Here is a 12,233-nt window from a genome sequence, read left to right on the forward strand (position 1 = left end):
GAAGATGCTATTGGCCCATCTCATGCCGTCGTCACGGTTACGTCAAAGTTAGCTGGAGGACCAGAGGAACACACGAAGGAGCGGAGGCCAACGCCTTCCACAGCTTTATGGCTCAAACGTGACCTTTTTATCGCATTGAAATGATGAACTGTGATTTGAGGCTCCGGTGGGCGGGGAAGCATTTCAGAGCCGGAGAGCAATTCATGCAGATAGATAAGCTCCGCCTCCTGGTGACCGCTCATCAGCAGACTCAAGTATTAGAGAGATGGAGAGAAAATGATGCGAACAGTTCAGACTCCTGCTAATTGTAGCCGTGAGCCTTCTGTTGCCTCTCGAAAACAAGTGGGTCGAGCCCCTCAGCGCCCCCTACAGGCCTGGAGAACGGTGGTTGTGCTGACTGCATATGCATGTTTACCTGTTTGTGTGTTTGCAACTTGTTTTCCGTTCATGAGTTAGTTTTGGCTTTCTGCAGTACATTTTTTTTCATGCGCAGCATGTTTCTGTTGTATTGATATGAGATTGTCTTGAGGATTTTTAAAATATTTCCAAAGCTGCAGCACGTTTCTCCACGTGGAAAATGTTTTAGGCCACAAACACTGACTTTTGAGCAAACTCCATTGATCAATAAATTCTGAGGAATATTGCTGAGAAACTATCTTGTAAGTGGACTTTGAGTGTTATTCAAACAAAAAGTTCATGCAATACAATTTCTCGGCCTTACAATTTAACGTGGAGCTGGTAAGTGGACCTGGAGTTATTAGATTATTATGTCATGCTGTTAATAAAACATTAACCCGCAATCTATTGTTTGTTTCAATTTTAAATTTGATATGAAAAAAACAATTTTTTTTTACTTTTAAAACAAATAATAATGTGTTTTGCCAATACGTTTTTAATACATGTCATTTTGTTACTGTATACAAACTTTAATAACAATTGTTTAAAGGACTTTTCATGATCAGCAGTTACACTACTTTTTTCCGCGTTAAGTGTCTGCGTGTTGAGACATTTCATGGCCAGATATCGCAATATGATTTAAAGTGTGTCCGTGGAGTTTACCTTGTAAAGGGAAAACAGTGGAAATGTCAGAGCAGTAAACAGTTGCAGGGGATGATGGGGGATTGATGGGCTGCTAACCCCTCGTTGTGACTCCGCTGGGACACCCTTATGTCACCCTGGCCCCGCTTCAGACTCGGCCTCTGTGAATTCCTGCTGCGTTACCGGATAGCCTGCGGTTAGCGCTCGGAGTGTAGGTCAAACGTATCAGTGAGCGGCCATCAGGAACATCTATGTCTCCCCCCCCCCCCCCTCCCTCCAGCCCACTTTTCTCTTCCCGGTTGCCATGGAAGTGAGTCAGGGTTTCCATGGCGTCGTGCCCATTGTTGTGAGAGCATTGTGTGTCACCCAGCTATATGATGCCGTGGGCTTAATATTAGATATGAAAAGACGTGTTCTGTTCAATGTCAAAGTCCATTTGTAGTTGATAAAAACGGATCCTTTAATTGGTTCTTTAATGAGACAAAGCAGGCTACACCAGGAAAAAAAAGCTTGTTTTTTGTTATGACAACTGCACTCTTACATACATTTTTACAGTCATGGACTCCCTTTGTAAAACACCACACAAATCTATATACTCAATGGCTTTTCAGAGTTTTACTTGACACATCTGATATTCTGTTTGCGTTCCGTATGCTTAAGGTTGTGGTCAGGACTGCCCTCCTCTTGCCCAGCCGAGCTGACCTTTGACCTATGACCTTCCACGGGGAGAAGAATTCACAACAAAGTGTAAAGTTCCCGGGCCAAAAGGATGTGCTCATGGTACATAAACCTAGGGCCTTTTGAAAAAACATGCTTTTCTCATCTTTAAAGTACGTTTTCATATATTTTTTTGTCACATACAAAACAAAAAAGTCAGTTATATACATCCTCCATTTCCTCCCGCGTTGCAACCACAGGTCCCTTTTCCTGCAACGGCAGCAAAGATCGCGCTTGATGATTTTGGGCCAAGATGTCGACCGCCAGTCCATTTTATTTAACTCTCGGTTTCTACGTTTACTCTAATCATGCAGTTCAAAAGAAGGAAACAAAATGATAATGGTTATAATCTTTAGAAATCCTTTGAAGCAGTTGGTCAGTTCAGCGACAAAGTCTCACAAACTGGAAAGAACTCTTTAGAAAACGCGGTGGTCCATCTGGGCGTGTCTGTTTGAAGGTTACTCTCGTCGCGTACCGTCAACGCGTGACGCGCCGGTCTGCAGCCCGTCAGGCAGTTGAGAGATGAGCTGAAGAGATGTGACGAGGGGTAACGAGGGACTTACAGCTGGTCAGTGGGGTCAGGGGTCGTCATCGAAGCTTCTTCTTCATACCGGCCGGTCCACAGCATATTGGCAGGGGCTCAGGTTGGACACGGGGTTCTGCGCCGCCGGATAAGCAAAGTTGGTGTGCTGCTTGGCCTTGAGCCGCAGGCTGGCCAGGCTGGAGTTGCAGGTGTCTCTGTACATGTAGGGGCCGGCCGCGGTGGCGTAGGGGCACGTGGCCGCGGTCACCGCTACCGAGTTGAGCGCCGTGGGGCTGTTGAGGTTGTTGAGGTTGCCCAGGTTGTTGAGCCCCGTAGTGGGAACCCCGGCCACCGCTGAGGGCACCATGCTCGAGGCCATGTTCATGGAGGGGATGGAGCTCGGGGGAGAGAACATGGGCTGGGATGACAGGGGGCTCACATTCATGGAGTTGAAGAACGGGAAGCTCTTGGCGGAGAGCGGGCTGCTCGCTAAGCTCTTGGTGGCCCAGTTGTTGTAGGAGTAGCCCGTGTACATGTCGTCATAGGGCTGCATGAGTCCATTGAACTGGGCACCGAAGCCATTTTTGCATAACTCTGCCTGCTGGTTCCTCTCCCGCTTTCTCCACTTGGCGCGGCGGTTCTTGAACCAAACCTACGGAAGGCAAAAGGAGGACATGATTTCAGTCTATTTGTTGAGCCCGGATGCTTCCCTTACATTTAGATATCTTTAGATATCTTTTAATGGAGGTTCAAAACTCATCAGGACTGTGTAGTCTTTTTCATACTAAGCCCCGCCCACCTCCAACCGGTGAAAAGGTGTTTACCAAAATAACCCAAACTGTTAACTTTGGAATACAATTCTTTCTCAAAATAAGAAGCATTTTTTTTTAAATGTGTTTTCATGGCCTTTAAAGTTTAAAGCCGCTTTAAATTTATTTTATTTAAAAAAAAAATTTTTAAATTCTCCTGATTGGATAATATGGAATGATACAGAGTATTGAGTATTTCTTTTAATATAAAGTCACACTTGATATATATACATGTGGAGATGCATTCAGTAAACACTCTTCATGAAAGATTAGTATGAAAGTTGATCAATTGAAGTAAAGACAGTTATTCAGTAATATTTGACTTGGTGGAATCATTTTGCTCAATTGTCAATTTCAGCATGTTTTCAGAGCTTCACCTATAATAAAGATGAATGTTATTTTTGCAAACAAGAACAAAATAGAGTGACTGAGGAAGTTATTTTCAAATGACTTTTTCCTTAACTACCAGAAGGTGCCGGGAGTCAATAAAGTCTAATTCTAAAACACATCCAGAGTATCCTAAACCCTTTCAAATACTTTCAGTAATATTGTGTGCATATGTATCCAGAATTTGTGAAAGACATAATGATCCCAGAAAGTAAGTTGAAGTGTATCATCAAACAGTCATATTAGGCAAGGCTTATTAAAACTAATCATTGACTTATTTGAATAGTGAGATCCCAATGAAAGAAATGTCAGGGAAGGGCAATCTTCACATTTGTCATTTTATGGTCCTATATTTGGAGGATATGAATTGGATTAAAGCTTTAGTGGAAAATCTAAATTGGGGGTTTGGGGAATGAAAACCGTGCCTTTGTGTAAAGTTGTGGACAAACTTTTGCTTTGAATCAGACAGAAACGCTCTCACTTGTGGATAGAAAAAGATACGAGTGTACAGAAGTTTGTGTTTTACATTCAAATGTTTCACGATCAAACGTGTTTCTCTGAAATCCTCGTAAAACTCGAGCAGGCCTTTTCCTGCGTTGATACTCGGCCGTGTCTCGGCTCCCTTGGCATCCATGCTGCGTATCATCCAATCCCCTGTTATTATAGTAACAGAATGCTGTTGACCATTAATATGAGCATAAAGTGCACGGCAGAGTTTTCCATCCCACTCAGTGACAGCAGGGGAAACCCCGCGCCAGAGGACAGAAGCTACCCAATCTTTGGCGTGACTCGGAGGCTATGCCGTTAGCCGGTTTGTGGACGAGGCTGAATGTCAAGGTTACTCGGGGGCTTGACTGCAGACGCATTTATACAAACGTCTTCTGTGAATGGGTCAAATGATTAATTGATGTGGAGGAGATCAAAATACTTTCTGTGAAGAAAAACACACACATTCAAGTCGAGGAATCAAAGACCTCCGCTGAGGGGCGTCTGATGGAGAGGAGGATAGAGGAGGATAGAGAGAGGAAGGAGAGGAGGATAGAGAGAGGAAGGAGAGGAGGAGTGATGATTAACAACAGCTCTCTGACAAATCTCACAACTCGAGTTGACGGGTGAAGTGTTTTGGGCATGTGTCGGGGTTAGAAAAGCCTCTGATAGACATCCGTGACAAGACCATGTGCAGTCTGTTGTCCTTTCAAAACAACAACCAAGAGTGTGCGCTATGTGACCTTTCATCCAGCCAACATTAATGTGATGCATTACTTGTGAGGCAGGCCAGGGATCGTACTGTCATGCATCAGAATGCGTGTCCTCCTGCTCCATATAGCCCCAAAGACCAAACCCCTGGTGTGGGGACGTCGGCTGCACCTTTGACATTAAGGTTTTGTGTGTGAACTGAAGCTATGAAAGAAGGGAATTCTACCAAAACGGTATTTTCTAACCATTTGGGTCTCATATATTTTGCAGTTACATCTCTGTAAACGGGTTCATACAACGTGAGTGAGGCCTACGTTACAAAATGGTTAAGGTTGGACCAGTAAAGGTTGCTTACAATGTAGACTTGTCCTTTAACCTGGACACTGAAGAACCTCCTGCAACTCTGTAAACTATGTACCATAAAGATACTTTGAACTTTGAGTCCAGTTCTCAGGGGGACCAGTTCTCAGGGGGACCAGTTCTCAGGGGGACCGGTTCTCAGAGGGACCAGTTCTCAGGGGGACCAGTTCTCAGGGGGACCAGTTCTCAGGGGGACCGGTTCTCAGAGGGACCAGTTCTCAGGGGGACCAGTTCTCAGAAGGACCGGTTCTCAGGGGGACCAGTTCTCAGGGGGACCAGTTCTCAGGGGGACCGGTTCTCAGAGGGACCAGTTCTCAGGGGGACCGGTTCTCAGAGGGACCAGTTCTCAGGGGGACCGGTTCTCAGGGGGACCGGTTCTCAGAGGGACCAGTTCTCAGGGGGACCAGTTCTCAGAAGGACCGGTTCTCAGGGGGACCGGTTCTCAAAGGGACCAGTTCTCAGGGGGACCAGTTCTCAGGGGGACCAGTCCTCAGAGGGACCGGTTCTCAGGGGGACCAGTTCTCAGAGGGACCAGTTCTCAGGGGGACCAGTTCTCAGAAGGACCGGTTCTCAGGGGGACCGGTTCTCAAAGGGACCAGTTCTCAGGGGGACCAGTTCTCAGGGGGACCAGTTCTCAGGGGGACCAGTCCTCAGAGGGACCGGTTCTCAGGGGGACCAGTTCTCAGAGGGACCAGTTCTCAGAGGGACCAGTTCTCAGAGGGACCAGCTTCAGAGGGACCGGTTCTCAGGGGGACCAGTCCTCAGGGGGACCAGCTTCAGAGGGACCGGTTCTCAGGGGGACCAGTTCTCAGAGGGACCAGTTCTCAGAGGGACCAGTCCTCAGGGGGACCAGCTTCAGAGGCTGTGGACTCACCCTGACCCGGGCCTCCGTGAGGTTGGTCCACACGGCGATCTCCTCCCTGGTGCTCATGTCGGGGTAGCGGTTCCTCTGGAAGGTGGCCTCCAGCTCCTGGAGCTGCTGGCTCGTGAAGTGAGTCCTCTGCCGCCGCTGCTTCTTCTTCAGGGAGCTGTCCTCGGCGCTGGACTCGTCCAGCTGGTTCTGGTGGGTCTTCTCAGTGTCTGCAGACACAGAGAGACCGAGGAGGAGGGGCTTAGTTAGGAAGAAGGACATGGCTATTATTATTATTATTATTATTATTATTAATCATCCCTTCATTGTCACGCTCAGGGCTCTATTAACCCTAAAAGGAGCTGTGGTGCCTCGTGACCCTCACACACATGTAACTTGATTATGTACAAATTAATATGCACAGTATAAACTAAATGTACATAAAAGGCAATAAAATCACATTAGATCATAAAGAAGGTGTTGACATAAGTGTTCTATTATTTGACTGTGTAATGTCCTTTAGTGATGATAACACACACACACACACACACACACACACACACACACACACACACACACACAGTGAACCTGTTAAATCTTACAAAGTATTGTAGTAAAAAGTAAATACAGTATCAACATTTTAAAAAAGTGCTCATTTTTACAGATGAGCAGATGAACAGATTTATGTTTTTTTATAGTGGTATTTTGTTGTATATATTAAATCATTGTATTATAATTACTAATTACTAACTGGTTGAGGTGCATGGAGCTTATTGGAAAATAGTCTTTAATGTTACACACGTCCATTATTGTTGACTTGACACAATGTGTGGTGTGTAAACTATAGTTACTAACTGCTTATTATATACTTTACTTGATTAAAGTACATGGCTATATTTACTTCCCACTAGTGTGGTATTTAAATGTTCTTGGTAGATTCTACTCTGCATAAAATAGAATAGTTGCTTTTGGGCGAGTTTAGGAAAGAACTGCTAAAGGTTAATAATAATCTTAAAATTTAGTTTCATCCAAATAAATTAATATGAACAAAATTGAATTTTCTCTTTTTTTCTCCACATTTCTTGAACTCTATGCACCTGGCCGCCTGTGCTTTGAGTAAAAGTGTCCAGGTTATGAATCAGACTTAATTAGACTTTCTATACATTTCTCCTATAGTAACAGATTTGATTAGAATTGTTCAGTTTTTTTCAGAAAACACAAAATAAAACAGCCAAAGTCCCATTTACATAAATATATATATATATATATATATATATATATATATATATATATATATATATATATATAGACACATTTACATATATATATAGACACATTTACATATATATAGAAGGCTAGAATGACATCATCAACTGAGGATGGAGGTGATGTTACCAGGTGCAGCATCATGAGGAGATGACGGATGAAGGCCATTATTTTAGGTTCCTCTCTATGGAATGATTATGATATCATGTTCGCAGCAGTAAAAGGTTGAATGCATGAGCTCCCAGTAAATGCCTCAGCACAGAGCTCTGACCCTGTCCACTGCAATCGGCTGAATTCTGCAGCGAGAAGCAGAACTATTACCGCATTGTGTTTTCTGTGAAGCGGCACATTGCTCGGCCACCTTTCGGCCCCGCCCCCCCGCTGAAACCCCCACGGGATATTATGGTCAGATCAAACCCGTCCATCCCCACCAGCTGGAAAATGACAAGCGTATGAGTGTGTGACAGGGCCCAGAGAGAAGGGGTCCGGACCCCTCTACGATATGTGAGGGGCAGTGAGTGATTGGCTTTGAAGGACCACACATCCATGTTATGTCTGCCAGGGCTTCTCCTCGGCCACATCTGAGTGCCGCGATTTGAGGACCTCACAGAAAGAAGTGAAATTAGTTGGCCGGCTAATCCAGAGGATCAGGCTTTTTGTGACTGGGGCAAGTTGGGCTCTGTTTGGCGAGGGCTTAGCTTCCCGGAGCAGTTCCAAATAATCAGCGGGGTTTAAAAAGAGGCTCCACAGGGCCGCCGGCAAAACCAATAAGGGCCCGGCAGAGGCTGTTATCTGGCAGTAAACTGACACTGGGTAAGCTGTCACTTAAGGCCAAAGTCCATAACACAATACTGAGGAAAGGGCAGAGCTTTTAGGAGCGGGGCGCCGACCAACAATAGAAGCAATCTGACTGATAATGTGGAGACATGACAGAGCCGTTCCAGGTCATCCAATCAGAGGGCTTTAATCTGGGAAACGACCGCCACGGGCTTTTAACATCTGGAGAAACAGCAAAGTTCAGCTCATGTTCACAGAATTAGAAGAACGCTCCACCAGTGAGCAGCTGCTTCTGTCACATATGACAGGAGGTTGGTTTAAAAAGAGTCCGACTAGCCGCGGATAGTAAAGTCACAGCCAGGAGCTGCACCTTTAATGAAGAGGGAGCTTCTCATGAAGAACCCCCCCCCCCCTCGGGTTTAGCCGTGGGGGGGTGAGATGGTCCTGAGGCCCGGATGTGTAGAGAGAGATGGGTGCTGCGTTGGAGGCCGCTCCCCGGAACCATGCTCAGTGGCGCGGAAAAAATACATTTGACTTCCTCCTCATTGGGCCATCGTCATGGCGTTTTCTTTAGCCCCGCCTCCCAGCCTCGTTCTCATTCCATACATAAAAAAAAGGAGAACTCTGGATTCAGCTATATGTGCATGTTCCAACCGGTAGTGATTTAAATATCAAACACATTCAAGTGTTCTCATTTTCTCAAGGTGTCTCTGGGAAAAGAGTCTTTTGGGCCTCACCTGGCCGATCCACACATTTACCTCCAAGCCCGTCGTTCTTTCCATTCCAGATGTAACACGGTATCTTGTGTTCGTTATAAAGGAGAACAAACGGCAACAAGAACTTTAAGAAATGTGTTTTGATGCTAACTAGGAAACACCCATTGTGTATAATTCAAGACTATAGTGTTCCCTCTGGAACAATACTGGAGAATATGTATTTGTATAGTAATAGTTCATTATGCAATCAGGACGTGACTATTTCCTGGAAGCGATTGATAGTCCGTCACCTCTCTGAGTCACCACAGAGAAAGTAAACCTACTTTTGTATATTTAATATATCACAATATTCCTCAAAGGAATTAAATTAACACATTAAATCTCAAATTACAAAATTATGGAATGGCATCATCGTTTATTGAAAAGGAGTTCAGATTAAAACTCTTTCTGATTATTTTATTAAATAAAATAACAATTGCATTATAAAAAATAATTAGAGGTCACACCAGATTTTCTAATCTCTTGTGTAAATGTTAAATAAATGCGACTGAGATGCTATCTGTCAATAAGGGGTGCACGTCTGGGCCAACGTGCACCATCTGGACCTTTTTTAGGATCATCAGTTCGACATTTAGGTCGATAAGAAAGTGTCGGGTTCCATTAGAGAAACGGTTTAAAGGGAGCAGGATTTTACTGGAGGATAACTCCTCCAGTCTGACATGAGAGAGGCCTCCTGCAGGAGGTGGTCGTCCTGCAGGAGGAGGTCGTCCTGCAGGAGGAGGTCGTCCTGCAGGAGGTGGTCGTCCTGCAGGAGGTGGTCGTCCTGCAGGAGGTGGTCGTCCTGCAGGAGGTGGTCGTCCTGCAGCAGCCACCTCCTGCAGGAGGAGGTGGCTGCTGCAGCAGGAGGGCAGCGAAGCATTTTACACCACATTTCTTTCCAAAATAGTTTGTGTTTGACAGTTTGTTAGGACGACATTTCAAAGCACACACGTTTAGCAATTAGATTGGGTTACACACACACACACACACACACACACACACTCACACACACTCACACACACTCACACACAGCTGGGTTAAGATGTTTTACACTATATGGAGAAGTTAGAGCGAGAGCTCATAAAATACATGCAGGTGATTATATAACATTCATAACACTTGATCATATGACATCAGACCAGTAAAGTTTACAGGAAGTGAAACTATATGTGTCCTCACGTGACCCACGTTAAGTAGAGAATCCACCAGGACTAGAAGCAATCATGCTTATTTTGTCTCATCATAATCATTTGTGTTGGTCCCTCAGATCTGGGACCAGCAGGCCTGCCCTGCTCCTGTGCTTTGTTAATGACGTCACAGAGGTCATCCCTGGTGGTTTTAGTGCGCTGATTCAAATGGAGCCGTGAAGCTCTCTGGAGAGACAGCTCGAGGCTCTTTTGCAATTCATTTTATTATTCAAAGTCCCGGAGTCGGTGCCTCCCGGGCCGGACTCCCGTAGCCCGACCGAGGCGGTGCCTCCCGGGCCGGACTCCCGTAGCCCGACGGAGTCGGTGCCTCCCGGGCCGGACTCCCGTAGCCCGACGGAGGCGGTGCCTCCCGGGCCGGACTCCCGTAGCCCGACGGAGGCGGTGCCTCCCGGGCCGGACTCCCGTAGCCCGACGGAGGCGGTGCCTCCCGGGCCGGACTCCCGTAGCCCGACGGAGGCGGTGCCTCCCGGGCCGGACTCCCGTAGCCCGACGGAGGCGGTGCCTCCCGGGCCGGACTCCCGTAGCCCGACCGAGGCGGTGCCTCCCGGGCCGGACTCCCGTAGCCCGACGGAGGCGGTGCCTCCCGGGCCGGACTCCCGTAGCCCGACGGAGGCGGTGCCTCCCGGGCCGGACTCCCGTAGCCCGACGGAGGCGGTGCCTCCCGGGCCGGACTCCCGTAGCCCGACCGAGGCGGTGCCTCCCGGGCCGGACTCCCGTAGCCCGACCGAGGCGGTGCCTCCCGGGCCGGACTCCCGTAGCCCGACCGAGGCGGTGCCTCCCGGGCCGGACTCCCGTAGCCCGACGGAGGCGGTGCCTCCCGGGCCGGACTCCCGTAGCCCGACGGAGGCGGTGCCTCCCGGGCCCCGGACGCCGGGCCGTTTACAAGCTGCCTCTGCATAGTTTATAACGGCTTCTCTCTTTATCAGCTGGCTCGGATTAAACTGTGCTCGAGCCCTGAAATGAGAAATAATTGGTGCATTGCGGGAGAGCTTGTCTTCTGGTTCCTCGGTGTCAGCATGCAGAAATAATTACTATCTGTTTGTTCAGCAGCCAATTTGTATCCATAATTTATTGACGCGATTGTGCAGAAATAAGCAGGCTTCTCCCAATATGATGATGATTATTATTATTATTTTGACTGTTATCACTATTATTATTATTATTATTATTATTAGTATTGTTGTCATTATTATTGTTATTATTACTGTCATTATTATTATTATTATTATTATTATTATTATGTGTGTTACTGTTACCATCGTTATTCTCATTCTCATTATTATATATTGCGTGATATGCCGATAAACCTGCGTGTTGGTGCGCTCTCATTATTTGGAGCATTTATTTTTATTTCGTGTATAAACATATTTTTGTGTATAAACATATTTTCGTGTATAAACATATTTTCGTGTATAAACATATTTTTGTGTATAAACATATTTTTGCTGTGACGGGCTGCAAGCCGCGTGCGCGTGACACGGTGCCCGTGACGGCTGCTCCGGTGCTCCGGTGCCCACTGACCGCTGTTGTCCTGGCCTTTACATCCCGGCTCGTGCTGCGGGGTCCCGGAGTCGGAGAGCGACAGCGCCGGGCTGCGGGCCTCACTGTCCGGCAGCAGGTTGAAATCCATCCCCAGGTTCTGCGGAAACACACACGGACACGCGTCACGAGCACATTCAATACGTCACAATTATATATTATGATGTCACACAGCTGTTGTCTCTCATATTCAGATCATTTAGATTGACTGTAATATTCCCATAACTTCACCAGGAAGGTGTTCTACATGAAGCTGGTGAGCTCCGTCGTGAGTTTCCTTCCTGTAATATTCTGAAAGACATAATAATCTTCTTTTTTTTTTAAAGCAGCCTGTAAATATTCATATTTTCCTCCAGGATTTCCAGCGGCCATGAATGAGCACGTGACCAGTCAGGCAGGACACACACACACTCATCAGCATAGTGCTTTTCTTCTGTCTTCTTTATTTCATTTTTGGTATTTTTGTATTAAAAAAAAACACAAAATACTAAAATATGAAAATGTTCAGTTAATATTCTAAAAGGAAGAAAATACAACAGCATCTATCATGCAGTTATTACAGTTAGTGCATTCATTTCTAATTGTTTTCTTTTGTCACAGTGATGTAAATACATGCATTTGCTTGAAGAACTCATCACGGCCCTCCCCAAACACACTCTCTGCCTATTTGGGCAAAATATGAGTGTATTTGAATGTGTGGCCGCTCCGCCTCAAGTGGGTTTGCGTGTGCATTTGTTTAATTTAGCACTGTGTTCTGTTTCATTTTCCTCTTTGATCTTTCCGCTCACCCCCGGTCGGTTGAGATCC

The 12,233-nt window shown here is 46.3% G+C and overlaps 1 protein-coding gene across 1 annotated transcript; it reads right to left on the bottom strand.

Annotated features, from left to right (window-relative positions):
• Positions 1-2,360: 2,360 nt before the first annotated feature.
• Positions 2,361-11,517, bottom strand: pitx3 (paired-like homeodomain 3). The gene is made up of 3 exons (XM_034552230.1): positions 11,409-11,517; positions 5,906-6,111; positions 2,361-2,930 (listed from the first exon to the last, which is right to left on the bottom strand). Exons 1-3 carry the CDS (start codon positions 11,515-11,517, stop codon positions 2,361-2,363), a joined length of 885 nt encoding a protein of 294 aa, XP_034408121.1.
• Between the last annotated feature and the right edge of the window lie 716 nt (positions 11,518-12,233).

Source organism: Cyclopterus lumpus, chromosome 15 (assembly GCF_009769545.1).
Source record: "Cyclopterus lumpus isolate fCycLum1 chromosome 15, fCycLum1.pri, whole genome shotgun sequence".
In the NCBI taxonomy this organism is placed as follows: Eukaryota; Metazoa; Chordata; class Actinopteri; order Perciformes; family Cyclopteridae; genus Cyclopterus; species Cyclopterus lumpus.

What these genes read in the sequence shown, in the direction of transcription:
- pitx3 (XM_034552230.1), bottom strand. Translation starts at nt 11,517, where the DNA reads ATGGATTTCAACCTGCTGCCGGACAGTGAGGCCCGCAGCCCGGCGCTG. An exon ending in TAAAGGCCAGGACAACAGCG is followed by an intron (nt 6,112 to 11,408) that starts GTCAGTGGGCAC and finishes CTGTGTCTGCAG; the next exon opens with ACACTGAGAAGACCCACCAG. An exon ending in TCACGGAGGCCCGGGTCAGG is followed by an intron (nt 2,931 to 5,905) that starts GTGAGTCCACAG and finishes TGCCTTCCGTAG; the next exon opens with GTTTGGTTCAAGAACCGCCG.